Here is a 19858-nt window from a genome sequence, read left to right on the forward strand (position 1 = left end):
AAAAAAAAAAAAAAAAAAAAAAAATTCAACGTAAGAAAATAAATTCCTAGAGTTGGGAGAACAAACTCTTGCCCCATATTGAATGGAGCACGGGAAGTGCAAGGAGAATGATGGGTGATGGGGCTGTGCAGGGTGGTGGTGTGTGTGTGTGTGTCTGTTCTCCCTGCGTCCCCTCCTCCGTGCCATGAATGGAGGCTGCTGCCGGCTCAAAGCTTGCTGTCTGAGTCAAGGACTAAATCCCAACTTCATAAAGTCGCCGTAATGATTCAGTGCTATGTGGCCTTCACGTGGGCTCCTTCAAACAAGTGACCTTGGCTGGCTATCTCCATGGTAACAGCTCACATCCCAAACTGTTCCTTCCTATGTGGGAGGAAACATTTCAGAAATGAGGAAAGGCAGAACTGAACAGTGGTTTTTCTCTCTTATGACCCTTCTCCTCTGGCAAATTGTGTCCTTTCCCTGAACATCACTGTCTCCTGAGGAAACCGTGCACAGAAGAGGAGGTTTCAGCAACTTTATTTGCAGATGTACGCCCAGGATACCTTTTTAAAAGGAGGAGCCTGGAGCTGCTTTTCCGTTAGTTCCTTTTAAGTTTCACGCTGTGTTCAGCATTGCTCAGGATACTTTTCATTAGCAGCTCCCCAAAGAGGAAGGCCTGCATGTCCTCCTGTTGAAAGACAGAGCCTGCATGTCAGAGAGGATGGGTACCTTCCCCGGAGCTAGAGAGCAACATGGCAGCCTCTACTGAAGCTCCACTTCCGCCCTGCCTTCCTGTGGTCCAGCCCCTGCCTGAGTCACCATCCTGGTTAGTCAGCTGACATGGGTCTCTCCAGCCCTAGACTCCACCTCCTGTCCCATGACCCATGATACTCCCTGTGATTTCCTCCAACAGGGTGCCTGGATTCTGGGTGAAATGATTAAGTAAATGTATGCTCTCAAACAAGAGAATTCATTACATTGTAAGCTCAATGTTCTGTCTGTTCCACTATGTCTAGGATCAGAGCAGCGTTTTATAGGATGATAAATGACCCTTCTTCAGCTGAGCCCTGAAAGTGCATGCCTGACCACAAAACCCTCCAGTTGCAGCTCTCAAATGTACCATGGGGTCTACTTTCCAACCAGAATCACAGGCCAAGAGCACTCACTCCTTGGCCCAGCTTCAGCCTTTCCTGGTAGTTTTGATCCCATGACTCTGCCCATGAAAGAAATCTTTTTCTCTGCAGCATCCCTGCCTGACTTTGACGTACAAAGGTGTAATTAGAACAGCATGGAGCAAGCAGGATGATCCATTTACCTCATCCCTAACATTTAAGTGCTTTAAAATATGGTTCTAATATCCTAGGTGCATGGGGCCAAATTCCCTTCTCAGTTTCTCACATGCATGAGTAAATCCACACAGACTAAACCCCTTGGGCCTTAGGTTCTGCTTAGAAGTTTTTTTGTTGTTTTTTTTTGTTTTTTGTTTTTTTTTAAGAAAACAAATATTCCGTTAAAACGACATAGTGTACTCTGCATATTTTTAGGACAATTAGAGTTTAGAATTCCCTCTTCCTCCGCCCATGGTAAAAAGTTTTTTCCTTAACTATTTCCTCCCCCAGAATGACATTGAGCCGGGATAAATTGAAGAGCTTCCTTGTCTTTTAAAATAATCTTCTCATCTTACACTGTCAAAGTACCAACTGGTGGATTGAGATGCTTGATATGGGAAGCATCCAGGCTCCCCTGTACCTTTGCCAGATAAATCCTTTAGGGAGACAGTTATTTGTGAACCTAAGGGAAACATTTACTTCAAACAGGAAAACCAAACACACAGGAAACGGAGAAACATAAACGTCAGGCCACTGTCTACCATCTGCTTAATTCAAAATGGGTCACCGGTTTGGGTAATTTTTCTTTGGCGTTTCCAACTGTGCAAATAAAATCTTAAAGGAAACAGGCTGGCTGTGCTCAGAGCTATAGCAAGACCAGGGGGAGGAACCTAGACAGTCTTCATGTGGAGGTGACGGTGAGAGGAGAGAGGGCCAGCCCTAACTCATGGCCTGTGTGCTTAGGTACGTTCGTAAGCTTGTGTGTACACAAAAATCTCCCTCCCCATTATGTATATGTGTATACGAATGTATATACAACATCTATATACAGCAGTTCCCTGCCCATTAGTCTGTGCCGCTGTGGCCACGTATGGATAATATTTGTTCAGGCAACATGTAAATCAAAGGTTTTCTTGCAACCAAATTTGGAGGAACATCTTCACAACATCTTGCCATGTCACTGCATGTTCACCCCACGGCCACCAAATTTAAAAACAGAAGTGGACGTAAGACCTATGTACAGCTTATTTTTTATTCATTGCAAAGCATATCAAAGGAAGGAAGAACCTAGCCCTGCTCACTTTATGATTTAGGCAGAAATAAGATACGCCTTCATGGGAGTCTGACTTGGAAGATGACCCAGATTCAGAGATGGCTTGGAAAAATGCATCTGGGTTGTCTTCGAAATTAGGAGTTATATTGACGGATCAAAGAAAACTCATAACTTCCTAGGGAAAATGTGTTTATTTAAATTAAAAAATACTGTGAAAATTACAAACTGTTAAATACAGAAGACAATTTTGTACAACTTAATAGAATAAGAAGGAAGTATATACATCACTTTTTAATAGGCGCAGATAGACTTGCACCAAACTTCAGGATTAAGCAATGGAAAATGTGACAACGCACATGTCCATCGCAGTAAAGTTTCAGAATTCAAGTGATTCCAGGCAAGGGGCCAAACTTAACTTGGCTTCTTTCACCTTAAACAGCCCCCTTTGGAGTAAATCCACACTCTGAATTTTAAAGTGAACGGGGGACCTTTTTTCCCCCAAACATAAATTTCCTCTAGCACTGTATTAAGGCGAACTGATAAACCAGCTCCTACACTGTTAACCCTTCCATGGGAACAGTAGTTATTGCTGTCTCCAATCCAGGGAGAGCGTATTAAAAAAAAAAAAAAAAAAAAGTTTCTGTTTTTACTAGAATTAAATTTGACCTTTTGGTGTGTTTCTCTTCTGCCTTGTCTTCAAGGGCCTAAAGAGTCTACTGCAAAGCGACTGACCACAGGAATACAGGGAAACATTACCAAGCATTCCTGAGCATTTTCTCTTAGATGTCTCATTCCCTTAACTGGAGCGTTAATAGTCCACTCCCCAGACAGCCCTGCAGAGTAAAATGTGGTATCTGCCTCTTTGATTCACTGCTGGGAAAGTGACGGCAGGGATTGGTTAGTGATTCACCCTGGATTTCCCAGCTACATGTGTTCTCCGTCTCCAACTGCCCCTTTAAGTAAGCAGATCCTTTTTCAGACTAACTGGCCAAGGGGGAAATATTTTGTCCAAACTTCCTCACACCAGGCCATGTAGGATTTATCACAGAGTCTTAAAATCTAAAGACATCCTCCCAGCCCTCTGGGGATCTAGATCATCAGGAATCTCAGGAAGGCAGTAAGCCTCTGGATGACATGCCCAGGACCACACAGCAAATCAGATTCGGGGCTTGGTATTAAGAAACAGAGAACTTGGACCCCAGCTCTGCACAATCTCACCGGAGTATGCCCTTCTAAGTCTCAGCTACGTGAAGAAATGCCATGTTGTGGAGGCCCACATTATATCCTCGCCCAGCTCAGAAAACTGGGCTGGGAAAAAAAAAAAAGCAGCAGCGGAGCTAACGGTTTGGGTTTGTTCAACCTCACCATCACCCCTTCTGGAAAGATTGGGAAGCTTCCCTGCATGGTCATGCGGAGTGCAGGTTAGATTCTGGGGAAGCCCTTCCAAGCAAAAAAGATGTCATGTCAGCATGGGATGCTGGATGGTCCCAGATCAGAGTTCAAAGTCACAGGTTAGACAAAGGGTCAAAATAGCAGATTAGTTTTATAATCCCAGCCAACGTTAACAGGTTTAAAAATTGCCTATTGTTTCCTTACAGAATGCAAATGGACCAGATTCAGATCTCCAGCTCCCTCCCATCAAAAGTCCTCCGTCAAATATCCCCCCTCTGACCCAAAAGACCTCTAAAAGAAGCTCTGTAACCCCAAGGGGAACTAAAGCCACAGGTTCACATTAGAGGTACTTACAGCCAATCAGATGTAGAAGAACAAAGCTCTAGGCAAATTGTCAAATGGAAACTAGTCCCTCAGGATGCCCTAGGCATTTGGCAGCCCTGGGAGTGGGCAGATGTTGCAGGTGTAACCCAGGGCATCCCGTGAGGAGACAACCGCAAGCACACCGACCTGCCGAATTCTGCACAGGAACCCCGACCCCCAGATCCCAAGGAAAGGTACACACTGCGCATCTTCAGGGCTGTTTCAGCCGCCCGTCCACACCACAGGCGCGTCGTGGACTGCGGGCTGCTGCTGGCTCCGCCTAAGACTTGTCCCCCACCCCCCACCCCCATTCAGGGGCTTGCCAAGGGTCTCCTGAAAGCGGCAGTTGCCCTGCAAAGGTGAAACCAGACGCGAAAAGTGCCCTTCCTCGCTCTAAGGGTGCTGGCTGATGGGGCCTCCTCCAGAGGTCCCGGGGGTGCTAGGAGTTCTGGTGGATGTTCTCCGAGGAGCCTTCGCTGCTTTCGTTGAGGGGCGTCTCCGAAGTCTCCTCCAGCTCGTCGTCCGCCGCCTCCTCCTGGATGGTGAGGTGCACGTCGGGCGAGGAGGACTCGGAACTCACGCTGTCTCCTTCCACGGAGCAGAGGGTGCAGGACAGGGCGGGCGCCACGCTCTCCTGCAGCACGTTCAGTACCATGGGCACCTGCACCGACCTCAGGCCGGACGTGGTGGGCAGCGGCTTCATGGCCTCCCCCCAGAGCCTCTCTTCGTCTTTGTACAGCAGCAGGAGGCTGGATTTCTTCTCCCGCCTCTTGGATTTCACGTAGCCCAGCATGATTCCAATCAAGAAAATGCCGTAGAAGGACATGACCACCAGAACGTAGAAGTATTCGTTGCCGTTGCCGTTGCCGCTGCCGCTGCCCGGCACATGGGACTCGAGGGGGCCGCTGGGGGCTGCGGTGCTGGCATGCGTGCTGTTCAGAGGCTCCATCTTCAGCATTGAAGCTCTGCTCACACAGCCAGGGTCTGGGGAGAAACGTGCAGGTTAGAACTCTCCCACCGGGCGGCCACAGCACAGGGAGGAAGGAGGGCGAGCACGAGATTTGTGGAACTGCAATATCAAAAAAGCGTAAAGCTGCGAGGAGAAATAGCCGCAAGAGGTCCCACCAAACAGTTAACAGGGGTCAGCTGTGAGGAGCTGCGGTGCGTGCGGACACGGGGAGGTGGGAGGGGATGAGAGGAAGACTTTTAGTTTTCGTGTATACATGTCCATCATATTTTTATTTCATAAAGGGAGCATGTAAAAAGCTTCGCTTTTATCATTTTAAAAGAAAAAAAATCAGTGTAAGACAAGGGTGCATAGAGAAAAGAAATAACGTCTTAATCACGGGGAAACTTTTTGAACTGACTGAGCAGAAAAAAATGTTTGCATTTTGCTTTCAAACGTGAAACTATTTTTAATTCAGGACAAAATTTCCTTAGGGAAAAAAGAAAGGAAAAGAAAACTGCATCTACACATTGCTAGAAATATCCTTTCATTATGTTTCCGAAGCAAAGCAGCGTTGCTAACTTACCAAGGGCTGGCAAATTTGTCCCAAGTCCTGAATTCCTAGATCGTCAAGTCCAAGAGACTTCTTGCTCCGTGTGCGGCTCGGCGCTCTGACAGTTCCGCTGCGGCCCTTGGGATATACAGTCAAGAAATACATCGTCACGTGTTCAGGGAGGAAAATTTACAAGAGGTTGGTCGTGGCAGAGTGAACAGTGAACTCACAGCACGGCAGTTCAACTCACTGAACTTTGCAGCTGTGAACAGAAAAAGACTGGGAAGCAGGAACAGCTTCCCACCCTGCCAGCACCCAGCCAAAGTTTTCAGGTGGCCATGAAAAAGGAGAAAACAATGTACCCAGCTGGAACTGTTCCCCCAAAGTCCACTCTCATTGAAAATTAGATCACGCTTCATCTCTCTCTTGGGGAATAACCATGATGTCTCTCAAGGTTTTCAGAGACAGACAAATACCATAATCTAGATAAAAGATAGTTGCAAGCAAGCGCAGGATTTACTGTCAGGGAACCAGGGCTTAAGTTTCAGCTCTTCCGCTGACTATGCAAATGTAATAAATCCTCACTGAACCTTTCCTTACCTCAGGTTCCTGATCTGTGAAACTGTTGGACGTAGGGGGCTTCAAAATGTAGAATTATATGAACTGTGCGAGCTTTTGAGTCCCTGTCAGCTTAATCATTCTAAGATTTAAGGCTGGTGAGTGTGGGTTAGCCCTTTAAAAACACAGAGAGATTCTACCTGTCTTCTGCATCATAATCTCCTAATGCTCATAAATCTATTCTTTCAACAATAATAGATATATATCTTCCAGATGCTTTCCAATAGTCTGTGTGAAGTGGAAACAGGTTACAGCGCAAGATACTGCAGGCAAATTTTTCTCCAGTTCTACGACGCATAACTGCTCCTCCGGGGCATCACACAGAGACATTCACACATCTCTGCTGTCAGGGGAGGAGCAGGGATTCTTCTGGTGAAGCCACTGAGCACAGTTCAAGCTTTTAAAACCTAGCAGACCCTGTGTTAAAAAGGTCACAGAGATCAAAACTGGTGAAGGCAGGGCTCCACTGGTGGCGCAGTGGTTGAGAGTCCGCCTGCCGATGCAGGGGACGTGGGTTTGTGCCCCGGTCTGGGAAGATCCCACATGCCGGGGAGTGGCTGGGCCCGTGAACCATGGCCGCTGAGCCTGCGCATCCGGAGCCTGTGCTCCACAGCGGGAGAGGCCACAACAGTGAGAGGCCAGCGTACCGCAAAAAAAAAAAAAAAAAAAATGGCGAAGGGATTGAAGACTTTGGTGTCAGTCCGTCTGCTGCCCGGGATGCTTATTCTGAGAAGCTTTCATCCTAAATTGAAGTAAAGCAGGAAGAATGCTCTGCCCCCAGTTGCCTGTGGCCTGTGAATTGCAGCCAGACTCTCTTGGGGAATCTACTCCAGGGAAGACATCTCTTGTGGTCCTGCTGTTGTTAAATTGAAGCTGAAGGGAAACATGGTACCATCCCTCTGCTCCAACAGGCACATATACAGCCCAAGCATGGGGACTTCCGCTGCTGCTACATGAACCCACTGGGGTAGCGCCTGGCTCTAATTCTATTTGGACACCTGTGGAAAAAGCAGTATGAGGAGTGCACGTTGCTGTTTTCCCCACTGGTCTACTCACCTTGTGGTTTGGGTGGTGCTGGCCCATAAGTCCCCAGCTGGCTATCAGGTATCGACAGCTGACCATTTCAACTCCAAGATCATCCATACACTGGAACTTTGCTCACACCAGTAAAGACATCCCGACATCCCCAGAGTTACATCTACTTAAAAAGCTCCACAGCTACCTTGGTCAAGGTAGACATGGCCTTTTCAACCTGTACTTATTTAAGTACCTGAAGGCTTTCTTCTTCAGCTATGCCTACAGTGGTTTGCCAGGGACACCAGAACAAGAGAGACCCATGAAAGTAATGCCTGTTGATCTTGTAGTGTTGATTATGTACCCTGGGATGTATGAGATTAAACATCACCCAGGGATGGTCAAACATTGCAATTTGGAAGCTTTGAGGAGGCAGAGAGGAGGTGGGAAAGGGGTTACCAGACTTAAGGAACAAGGAAGTACAAAGCCTGGTGCCAAGGAGCCAAACAGAGGTTAAAGTTTCGAACAAGATAAATCTTCAAAACCAAGCCAACAGTCCCAAGATGGTAAAACCAAGAAAAGACATGGATGTATCTAGAATGGCATCCAAAGGATAAAGCAATACAGGGACATAGGAAGAACACAATCCATTGCAGGTGTCACGGAGGGAACAACCCAAGTGAAACTCTGCTGGAGGCCTGCTTGGTGTCCCTGCTGCCTCTGGGACCTCGTGCTGACTCCTACATATGTTTCTCTTACAGTTAAGTGAAATGATGCAAGTAAAGCACTTAGCACCGTATCTGGAAGAATGTGTACGCTCAGTCTATGCTATTTGTTGTCACTGTTGACAGTGTCCTGTTGTTACCAAGGGCTTCAGTTTGCTTCCTGATTGGACATGTGCCTGTCTTCATATTTTTCATTGTTGCTCTTTTCTCTCCCACCAAGGACGGAATTTAAGATGTAAGTCTTGCAGCCTCACAACACGAAGTTCAGTCTTCTCTCCAGCCCTCGCTCATAAAAATATTATGAGAATTATGGCAGTGAATAATGACATAAATAGTCAGGGAGGAAAGAAAAGCATCTAGAAAGTGCACTCTATCAGGGCAAGGATGGGGACACACAAGAATTATTGATTACATCTACTTTATACCATAGTATCAAGAGACAGCAATGTTAAAGAAATAAATCCTTTCTGCAAATATTTTCTCCTAGTCTGTGGCTTTCCATTTTCTTAGCAGTGTCTTTTTGAAGAGCAAACATTTCTTGATACTGATAAGTCCAACTTATCAAAATTTTTTCTGATTTGTGTTTTTTGTATCCTAAAAAAATATTGTATAAACCAAGGTCACAAAGATTTTCTCCCATTTTTCTCCTTGAAGTTTTATAGCTTTAGCTCTTACATTTAGGTTCACGATCCATTTCAAGTTAATTTTTGTATATAATGCAAGGTATGCGTCAAAGTTTATTTTCTTTTTTTATATGGGTGTCCAATTGCTCCAGCACCATTGGTTGAAAAGACTACCCTTTTTCCCATTGAATTATCTTGGAACCTTGTCAAAAATCAGTTAACCATTTAATTGGTCCATTTCTGAACTCTTTAATCTGTTCCGTGGATCTATCTATCTATCCTTGCATCAGTGTCATGCTCTTTTGATAAATCCATTTTGAACTGGGATTTTTCATGAGTCTAAAATATGCTGCGGTCCATCCCTAGCTAAGTGTCTATTGTGAACCAGGCATTGGGAGAGGCTTTGCTTACTTCAACCCTGTGTGGTAAGTATCACCATAACTATTCCATAAATAAGGAAACTGAAGGTTAGAGAGACTAAGTAAATTGCTCAAGACCACCTCACTAGTAGTAGAGTTAGGATTTGACCACAGGTCTGCAGGTCTGTTTAATTCCAGAACCCATTCTCTTTCCACTACCCTTTGTCTCACTCAATGGGAACCAGGAAAGGAACTGAGAAAGAGTAGAAGATAAAAGAAGATGGGGCTTCCCTGGTGGCGCAGTGGTTGGGAGTCCGCCTGCCGATACAGGGGACACGGGTTCGTGCCCCGGTCCGGGAAGATCCCACATGCCGCGGAGCGGCTGGGCCCGTGAGCCATGGCCGCTGAGCCTGCACGTCCGGAGCCTGTGCTCCGCAACGGGAGAGGCCACAACAGTGAAAGGCCTGCGTACCACACACACAAAAAAAATAGCATGGATTTGGAAGAAACACTTTATCACTGCATGTTTGCATTTATGTTTGAGTATCTGACCATCTAGGGATTCACTTTTTTAAAAGTTTTATGAAGACTCAAAAGAAGTTTAAAAAATACTTTTTTTTTTTTTAATTTTAATTTTTTTTTTTTTTTTTTTCAAACCACTGCACCACCAGGGAAGCCCCATGCTATCTTAATTGTTGGAGGCTAAACCAACCTTAATATATTCTGGAAGTTATCAGTGAGCTAGTAATAACTTTATCCTAGATCCATATTTTCTATAATGAAACAATTTCCCTTTTGCTTATATATACAAATGATTTCTAGTCTTGTTTTGATTTTTTTCCCCAACTTTATCATGACAAACAACTTTCTCCAGAGCTTTAAGTTTTTAAATTTCCTGGTAACATCATTTTCACCCGACGACCCAAGGGTCCCTGACCACACGTCTCTGAAATTATGTTAGCAGCTTCTGTGACTAAACAAACTCCGTGCTGGGATAATAGTGCAGTGGTGAATCTCATCAGATTAAACGTAAATCTGGAGTCCAGAGATCTGACCCAGCTCAGCCCCACCCATGCTACGTGACTGGCTCAGTTGCATAATTTCTCTGTGTTTCAGTTTTAGCCCCCTCAGGCATGTCAAGAGTAGGAAAATTAATTGTCTCAAGATACTCAAAAATGTCCCATAATCCATGAGGCCATCCCTGTCCTGAGGAGACAGTAAGGAACAGAACAGAACAAGATGTGGGATAACCAGGCTGCAGAGCTGGTAGAGTGTTAAAAAATGAAACCCTCAATGCCCACCCTAATTTTGTTTTTCCCAGAAACCCTTTCTGAAAAACTGTGTCTGGGAACTCTTGCAGTGGTCATTCCTCCTAAAGCCCTGAGTCACCCTCCCTAGACACATACATTTTAGCATTTCTATCACTTGGAGTAAAACAGGACTGGGTATCTTATAGTGTTTAAGAAGACCTCCAGTCCCTCCTGTAATACCAGCTATGTCTCAGGGGGACGTGGCTGTAGGCAGATCCTGCTTGGACATCACCCAAAAGAGATTAGGATGAAAGAGCGCAGAATGCCTGAAATTAAAGAGTGCCTGGTAAGTCTGCCATTAACTTGCCTTTGCTATTTATTATTCAGACTATTTTTCACCTGGTATTTATTTATTTATTTATTTATTTATTTTTTTTGGAGGTGATGGATATGTTTATTTTACTTTGTGTTGATGGTGTCATGGGAACATGCATGTGTCCAAACTCATCAAATTGTATATGTTCAATACTCGCCGTTTTTTTTGTTTTAATTTCAGTTATACCTCACGAAAGCTGTAAAACAAAAACAGAAGAAGAAAGGAATAAATGGTTTCATTCTGTCTCGTTCACGCCCTTTGAAGAAGGGGTTAGAATTTAGCCCTAAACACTACAATATAAAAGAAACCTGACTGCATTCAATGTCTAAGCTTGTTGCTAACCCAATAAATTAGAAGAAAGGGTCTGCAGCTGGCTTACAAACAGTGCCTACTCTGTTATTTTTTTTTTTTTTTAACATCTTTATTGGGGTATAATTGCTTTACAATGGTGTGTTAGTTTCTGATTTATAACAAAGTGAATCAGCTATACATATACATGTGCTCCCATGTGTCTTCCCTCTTGCGTCTCCCTCCCTCCCACTCTCCCCCTCCCACCCCTCCAGGCTGTCCCAAAGCCCCGAGCTAATATCCCTGTGCCTTGCGTCTGCTTCCTCCTAGCTATCACCTGGTATTTATTTAACAAATACTTGCGTAGTGCCTAAAATGTCTCAGAAACTGCTCTAAGCACTTTACAAATTTTATCTTATTTAATCTTCCTAAACTTTCTAGGAGACAGGCTTTATTATCATCCATTTTATACAGATCAGGAAACTGAGGCACAGAGTGGATAGAGTAGGCTGCCCAACATCGCACAGTTAGTACATGTCAGAGCTGGCATCGGAAGCCAGGGCTGAGACTTTGAACCCAGAGTCTTTGGTTCCAACACCTATACCATGCGGTCTCTTCTAGTTATTGAGTTTTTGCACTATGCAATGGAACTGTAGTAGGTGAGAGAAAAGAGAGAGACAGACAGACAGAGAGTCTAAGTGCTCCCTACAGCCTACAACCTGCTGGACACAGAGGACTGGGCTCATTTCCACACCTGGGAAAACCAGAAGGGGACTATGGCCCCAGCTCTGGAGAGAGGTTCCTGAGTTAGGGAAGCCCATGCTTCCAGAGTTTGTCAGGAAAAAGATATGGGAGTGTTTCGGATAGGCCAGATGTGTGCCACACAGAAGGGAGCACACAGACCTGGGATACGGCTAGCTCTTGTCCAAGGCGACAGCCCAGAGGCTAAGAAAGGAGATGCATTCCCCACATCCAAAGGAAGTGCCTGGAATGGGGTCAGAGGTCATAGCCCTGTCCACCAATGGCACCCAGTCTACCCAAGGCCCAAGGCGTAAGGGGGAACATAGAAGGGGGAGGGGATGTAGCAAAAGAAGCTTTAACTTTAAATGAACTTGAGGATTTTTGACCATGATGTGGGAATGAACATTTTAATTACTGAACTGAAGCTGTTTGGGGAAACTAGGGGCAGCCAGGGGATTTTTATTACCTAAGAGAGACCAGAAAAGTTGTGGGATCTGCACCCAGATTTCCATCACAGGGCAGGGGAGGAGCTGGCCCTAGAGAAGGAGTCTGAAGAAGCTGTGGGACTCAACATAAAGGCTTGCTTTACGATGACACCCTGCAAGTCCTGCTTGTTTATCACAAGATTATGTGTGCAAAATGCTTGGATCTGTGCCTAGAACTAGCAAGAGTTCATTTATCATAAATATTAAAGAACATTAGAAAAATGCAGAAAGACAATATTTGGGGCACTCCGTGGCATTATCCATCTTAAATTTAAGTTGAAGAACCATAAGTGGTTGTTCACTATTTTATTCCCGGCACCTAGAAGGGTACTTGGCCCACAGTAGACCTTCTAGAAATATTTGTTGAATGAATAACAGAAGGAAGGTGCTAAGTACTCTTCACAGACTTTCTCATTTAATTTTCACAAGAGCCCACCCAATAGGGCTACCATGAGCAGAATTTTATAAATGTGGAGACCTATTGAAATCTCGCCAGACACGTACTCCATTTCTGGGACACACACTACTCAGTGGCTGTGGGTCACTTCCTCTGACCACAGCTAATAAAGAGGTCAGGACCAGCTTCAGAGCATGATGGAAAAAGTGTGCTAATAAAGGGCTTCAGGGATTTCAGCTGAGGAGGGCAAAGCTGACTCTCTTTAAAAGGAAGGTTTTGAAGCCCTTAAAAGATTTTCTTACACCTTCCAAGTACCAGATTATCAGATGATACCACAGAATCCAATAAAAACTGAGAGGTGGACTCCAGTTAATAATACAGTACTGTATACTTAAAAGTGGTTGAGAGTAGATCTTAAGCATTTTCACCACACACACAAAGTTAACTATGTTACCTATGCGAGGTGATAGATGTGTTAATTACCTTGCTCTTGGAAATCATTCAAATCATATGTGTATCAAAGTATCACCTTGTACACTTTAAATGTATACAATTATATTTGTCAATTATTCCTCAGTAAAGTTTAAAGAATAAAATTAAGAGATGAAGCTGGAGTCCAAAGCACCGGGCAGCCCAAGGCCAACAGGCCATGAAGAGCCACAGCTATGGCTGTACAAGCAGTCAGGGTCTACCCTGCTCATTAAGGAAAGCTCACCCAGCAATGTCAGGCAGGCAGGCTTTGCCTATCTGGTCACCGCTGGAACCCAAAGATACCAAAGCCAGCTCTTCACACACGGTAGCAATTGGAAAGAGTGGCACACGGCCTCCCACAAGCGACCAAGGAGAAAGAAGACCTGGACACTGGATGGCTGAGAGAGAAGCATTCCTTCTGAGCTCAAAAAATACTTCACTCCTGCCCATAAGCAGGAAGCAGTGTCCTAAAAGATTATCCCTGCTGAATAGTGAGCATGAGGATAGGAGAATGTAGCCCTAGCCTGCCAGGGGAGTCCTGGGGAGTGAGGAAGTCACATGATAAATTGGGTAGACTCAGAGCTAGATGTCTCAGATTAATATTCCCAGAAATTTCAGCCAAACCCATGTCATGGTCCTGGGCCCACGCTCGGCTATGCATAACCTCGATTCATGATATATTCACTTGGCCTATAACTGTTCATTTATTCATTCGCTGATTTGTTTAGTCAAATAAATACATATGGCCTGCAACCTTAACTAATACATATTTCATAAAATTAAAGGATCAAAACAACAACAAAAAAGTGATCGATTGCAAAGAAATAAGTCAAAATAAAAATGAGCGATGCACAACAGCGGCTGGCGTTGGGACTTTGTCAGGTCCTAAGTTTCTTGGCTGAATAATGCTGGCTTCCTCTTTGAACAAGACCGAACATTTGTCTACAATGAATCACACTCCAGCTCCCAGCAGCGCAGACGCAGGGCTGGGATCTCAGAGTGCTGGATCACCATGGCGCTCCTTAGACTCCAGTGATTGCCTAGCGTGAGAGCAGTAGGGCTAATTAGCCCTGCCATGACAGTATGACTAGCAACGCAAGCCCAACCTCCAGAAGGCCAGGCCCTTGAGGCAAGTCTCCTGGGAAAGGAACTCTTCTTTTTTTTTCTTTTTTTTCTATAAGAAAAAAATATCTGAGGATCATTTGAAACTGTACTCTATGCCTTCACTTTTATTTCTGGTGTAAAGGGTCAAGTTTTTCCTCTGGAGTAGGAGGGCAAATTTTAGCTCTTTCATCAGTCTAAGAAAAGGTTGGTTAGATTATCCAAGCCACCTAGGCATACAAAGAAAAATAATAATCACCATAGCAGCAAAGAATGGGTAGAAGAGCAACAAAGTGTTTAGAAACACAGATTCCAGAATCAGATGCCTGCACTTGAGTCCCACTTTCTGCTACTCACCAGCTGTGTGGCCCTAGGCAATTTATTTAACCCATCTGTGCCTTGATTAAGGTTGTAAGGACTAAATTAGATCATGTATAAGCACTTTGCACATTGTCTGGCACCTACTAAGCACTCCATAACTTAGCTATTACTATTAGTCCTGACCAGGGCAGGGCAATGTGCCTAACATTTTTAATTGAGATATCATTTGCACACCATAAAATTCATCATTTTAAAGTGTACAATTCAGTGGTTTTTAACTTATTCATAATGTTCTGCAACCATCACCACTATCTAATTCCAGAACATTTTCATCATTCCAAAAACAAACCCTACACCCAATACCAGTCACCCCATTCCCACTCCCCACAACCACCAGTCGTCTTTCTGTCTCTATGAATTTGCCTATTCTGAACATTTCCTAGAAATAGAATCACACAATATGTGGTTCTTTGTGACTGACTTCTTTCACTTAGCATAATGTCTTCAAGGTTCATCCATGTCATAACATGTATCAGTACTTCCTTCTTTTTACGGCTGAATAATATTCCATCGTATGGATATACCACATTTTGTTTATGCATTCATGGATATTTGGGTTGTTTCCACTTTATGTCTATTGTGAATAATGTTGCTCTAAATATATATGCATAGGTTCTCGTTTGAACATATGTTTTCAGTTCTTTGGGGTATATACCTAGGAGTGGAATTGCTGGATCATATAGGAATTCTAAGTTCAATTTTTCAAAGCACCACCAAACTGTTTTCCACAGAGGCTACACAACTTTACATTCTTAACAACAATTTTTGAGGGTTCCGGTTGATTTACATCCTCATCAACACTTGTTATTTTTCTGTATTTGATTATAACTATCCTAGTGGTTATGAAGTAGTTTCTCATTGTGGTTTTGATATGCATTTCCCTAATGACTAGAGATATTTAGCATCTTTTTATATGCTTATTGGCCATTTATGTATCTTCTTTGAGAAATGTCCATCCAAGTCTTTTGCCCATTTTTTTTTAATTGGGTTCTTTGTCTTTTTATTGCTGTGTTGTAAGAATGCTTTATACTTTCTGGATAATAAAACCTTATCAGATATATGGTTTGCAAACATTTTCTCCCATTCTGTGAGTTGCCTTTTCATATTCTCGTTAGTGCCTTTCATGCACAAAAGTTTTTAATTTTGATGAAGTCCAGTTAATCTCTTTTTCCTTTTGTTGCCTGTGTTTTTGGTATCATATCTAAGAAATTGCTGTCCTGTCCAAGGTCAAAAAGATTTACACCTGTATTTCCTTCTAAAATTTTATAGTTTTAGCTCTTACATTTAGTTCCTTGATTCATTTTTTATTTAATTTTTGTATATGGTGTAAGGTAGAGGTTCAAATTCATGTTTTTGCATTTAAATATCCAGTTGTCCAAACACCATTTGTTGAAAAGACTATTCCTTCCCCCAATGAATGGGCTTGGTACCCTTGTGGAAAATCAATTGACCATAAGTGTATGAGTTTAATTTGGGGCTCTCAATTCCATTCCATTCCACTGATCTTATATATCTAGCCTAATGCCAGTACCATATTGTTTTGAACTCTGTACCTTTTGTAGTAAGATTTGAAATCAGGAAGTGTAAGTCTTCCAATTTTGTTACTCTTTCTTACAATTGTTTTGGCTATTCTGGGTGCCTTGTAGTTTCATATGAATTTTAGAGGATCAGCTTGTCTATGTCTGAAAAAAAAGACAGTTGGAATTGTGAAAGTGATTTTATTGAAACCATAGGTCAGTTTGGGGAGTATTGCCATCTTAACAATATCAAGTCTTCCAATCTATGAACAGAGGATGACTTTCCATTTATTTACCTCTTCTTTGATTTCTTACAACAAGCTTCACAGTTTTCAGTGAAGAAGCTTTGCACTTCATTTGGTAAATTTATTACTAAATATTTTATTCTTTTTGCTGCTATGGTAAATGGAATCGATCTTTTCATTTTATTTTCAGGTTGTTCGTTGCTAGAGTATAGAAATACAATCAATTTTACATATAGTTTTTATATCCTGCACCCATGTTGAATTTGTTTATTAGTTCTAACACGTTTTTTAGTGAATTTCTTAAATATCTCTCCATATACAATGATGTCATCTGCAGATAGAGATCTCTTTACTTCCTCCTTTTCAATCTGGATGATCTTTATTTCCTTCCCTTGTCTACATGTTTGGGACTTCTTGTTTGTTTACTGAACTCTCTGGATTAACTCTGTACCATCTGTATCCTTTGTCATGTGTGGCCACTGAAGTCTCTACTCAGTTGGTTTAGTGGTTAGCTAGTGACTGGACAGAGATTTATCTTACTTAAACTCCTAGAACCAATAAATTTCCTATTCTTTACCATAGGGTTCTGTGTGCATGTTAGGGCACACATTCAACACTTAGCAGGCAATTTACAACTCTGCCTTGGCCTTCACTTCCCACTTGCACAGAGCCTCACAGTCAGCCAGAGGTGAGAGTTTAGGACCTATTTAAGAGTTTCCTGAGCATGCCCCTCCCCCTATGCGTATGATTTTCTAGATTCCCAGGAAGAGGTCAGAGCTTTTCAAAGCCCCTGTGAATAGCTCATTCCTCAGTTTTTTTTCTTTTAAGTTTTTATTTCTGTTTTTTGGAGGGGGGTTTGTAAGTTTATTATTTGCCCCAAACATTATTCACTGCCTGAGGCAGTCACGAAGTTAATCAATTGTCTCTAATTGTTTCAACAAGTTCTTCTGGATAAAAAGCTTTCCTCACTGGATAAGTTCTAAGTTAAGAAACTAAAGACAGCCTTGCAAATAGTGTCTCCCATGAAACAACCAGAAAGGTAAAATAATGACAGTTCTCTAGAAATGAGGCTTTGAAGGAGCTCCCATCCCTCTCTGCTCCCTCTGGTGGCTGCCAGACTACTAGATTTCAGTGCGATTTCATTTTCAGGCTGTTAATTTTTTTTAATAGATTTATTTTTTTGGATATAGACCATTTTTAAAGTCTTTATTGAATTTGTTACAACATTGTTTCTGTTTTATGTTTTGGTTTTTTGGCCCCGAGGCATGTGGGATCCTAGCTCCCCAACCAGGGATCGAACCCACACCCCCTTTATTGGAAGTCTTAACCACGGGACCACCAGGGAAGTCCCTAGGCTGTTAATTTTTAAGGCTACTGTACAACTGAAGAAGAAGATGGGAATAAGGCAACTTAAAACACCATAAAGCTTGCTGTTCGTACTGAGATTCAGCCATCTTTCTTGAACATACACTTCCCAGATTGCTGCAAGACTTTGGCTAGTTTCCAGAGTTCTGAAAAAGTCAATTCTGACCACAGTGCCAGATTTCTTGTGGCTTTTGTGGAGGAGAGAATTTTCAGAGGCCCTTACTCTGCAATTTTCAATGACATCTCTTCTGCCTAGCATTATGTATGCAGTATAGCATTGTGGTCAGAGCTTGGGATCTGCCAGCCAGACTGCCTGGGTTCAAATCTCATCTCTACCAGTTACTAGCTGTGTCACCTTGCTAGGTCAAGTTCCTCAAATTCTCTGTTGAGAACTACCTCAATTTCCTTCTCCAGGAAGTAGAGATGTAAGAATAGTATCTACTGCATAGGATTGTCATAAGGGATTAAGAGTTAACACGTGAAGAAAATCTAGTACAGTGCCTGGCATGTAGTAACTACTTAATAAATATCAGTATTATTGACACTGCTGTTATTATTATCTCATTCCTCAACGCACTGCTAGGGGAAGTGCTATCACTCTATCCTTTGACAAATGAAGAAAGGGGAGCAGAAAGAGGTTAAGGAGCTTGCCAGGGGTCACGTAGCTAGTAGTCCCCACTGTGCTGCTACAAACCAAGGTGCATGGTGATCCCCAAGTTTATGTCTTCATATGCCACTGACCAGCCATAAAAGGAGTCAGGGTCTGGTGGCAAATATAATAAAGACTGAGCTCCACAGCTGTGAACACTATGATCCCCCAAGGACTGGAGGCTCCCATTGCACCTTTCTTTTCTCAGTACAGAGGGTCCCCAAGTTATAAAAGTTCAACTATAATTTTTCAGCTTTACAATGGTGTGAAAGTAATATACATCCAGTAGGAACCAGACTTTAAATTCTGAATTTTGATCTGTTTCCCGGGGCTAGCAAATATATGGTAAGATACTCTCTCCTGAGGCTGGGCAGTGGCAGCTAGCCACAGTTCCCAGTCAGCCAAGCAAGCATGAGAAGTAAAAAGGAATACCTCCTTAGCTCCCAACCCATCAGGGACCCAAATGCCCTTAGAGCATGGGCAGCTAGAAAACCTAGTGGGAATGGTCCAGGGGTCTTGCTGGGGCTGGCAAGGGCTGGGATGCTTCTGATATTCAGTCACCCGCAAGGAGTGTGGCCCAGACCAGCAAGAAATGAAAAAGAAAAAACAGTTGGGAGGGTATTGCTCTACTCCTGGGAAGGGGACTTTAGCGGCATCAGTGAGAAGACGAAGAAGGAGCTGGACGTGAATGATTTGATGGGGTCATGCCCCAGGCAGATCAAACTGTGCTTTGTTTTTTTCTTCTTCTTCTGAAATCATCTTCAGGGCACCGATGCTCACTTCCTTCCCACCACTTGTTCCGTTCAATCCCCTCAAGTGGGCAAGTGTAGCTATGAGAGCATCACCTTCAGGGCATGGAAGGTAAGCACCCTGAAAGATGAGAGAGGACTAATGCATCCTAAACCTCTAAGTGTTTAGGCTTAGAGAAGATGGGCAGACCTTGGGAAACTGAGACCTCGGGAAACTAAGGGACCAGGGTCTGGATTCCTGGGCTCCAGGTCACCCTCTCCCACACTGGAGCCACGGGCAACATCTTAGGAGGACCAAGCCCCTGTGAAGAGCAGTGAAGAACATCCTGCCACGTTAGGGCTAACTTGAGGGGCACTGAGGGTGACCCCGCACCATAACAGCTCAGACACAGGCTGCCCTTTGCTTGAGGTGGAACACCGCTCTGCCATGCTTCCAGACCTCACTGGCACCTTGCAGGCCATCTAATGAGAGGGGTAATTGCCACCTGCACCTCAAAACTTTTTTCCAAATCACTCAGCCAGTCAGACAGGCTTCTACAAACTACCCACCAACCACCACTGTATACATGGAGCTGGGTGGTGTGTAGGTGTAGGAGGAATCATCCATCAACCTACCTCGAAGCTGGACTGGGGCACCCTAGAGCACAGCAACAGGTGTGGAAAGACAGGAAGGAGGTAGAAGGAAACATTAAAGTTTGCTAAGCTGGCCAAAGACAGAAGTTGGAAGGAGAAGCTCATTTGGAAGAGAAATGGTGTGTTCCCTGTGGGCGCAAGTGCAAGCTGTCTCGTGTTGTGCAGGAAGCTCTCAAATAGTAACATGCCTCTGAGCAGCCATTTCCCAGCTCCCCGTACTGTTCACTCTGGACCACTGTCTCCATTCCCACACCGT

At 43.7% G+C, this 19858-nt stretch overlaps 1 protein-coding gene across 1 annotated transcript; it reads right to left on the bottom strand.

Annotated features, from left to right (window-relative positions):
• Positions 1-2560: 2560 nt before the first annotated feature.
• On the bottom strand, positions 2561-5780 carry KCNE4 (potassium voltage-gated channel subfamily E regulatory subunit 4). The gene is given in 2 exon segments (XM_024763251.1): positions 2561-5081; positions 5641-5780. Coding segments are annotated over 2 exon segments (666 nt in total). The 3' UTR covers positions 2561-4555.
• Positions 5781-19858: the final 14078 nt, after the last annotated feature.

This window comes from Neophocaena asiaeorientalis, unplaced genomic scaffold (assembly GCF_003031525.2).
Source record: "Neophocaena asiaeorientalis asiaeorientalis breed wild unplaced genomic scaffold, Neophocaena_asiaeorientalis_V1.1 scaffold86, whole genome shotgun sequence".
NCBI classification, from domain to species: Eukaryota; Metazoa; Chordata; class Mammalia; order Artiodactyla; family Phocoenidae; genus Neophocaena; species Neophocaena asiaeorientalis.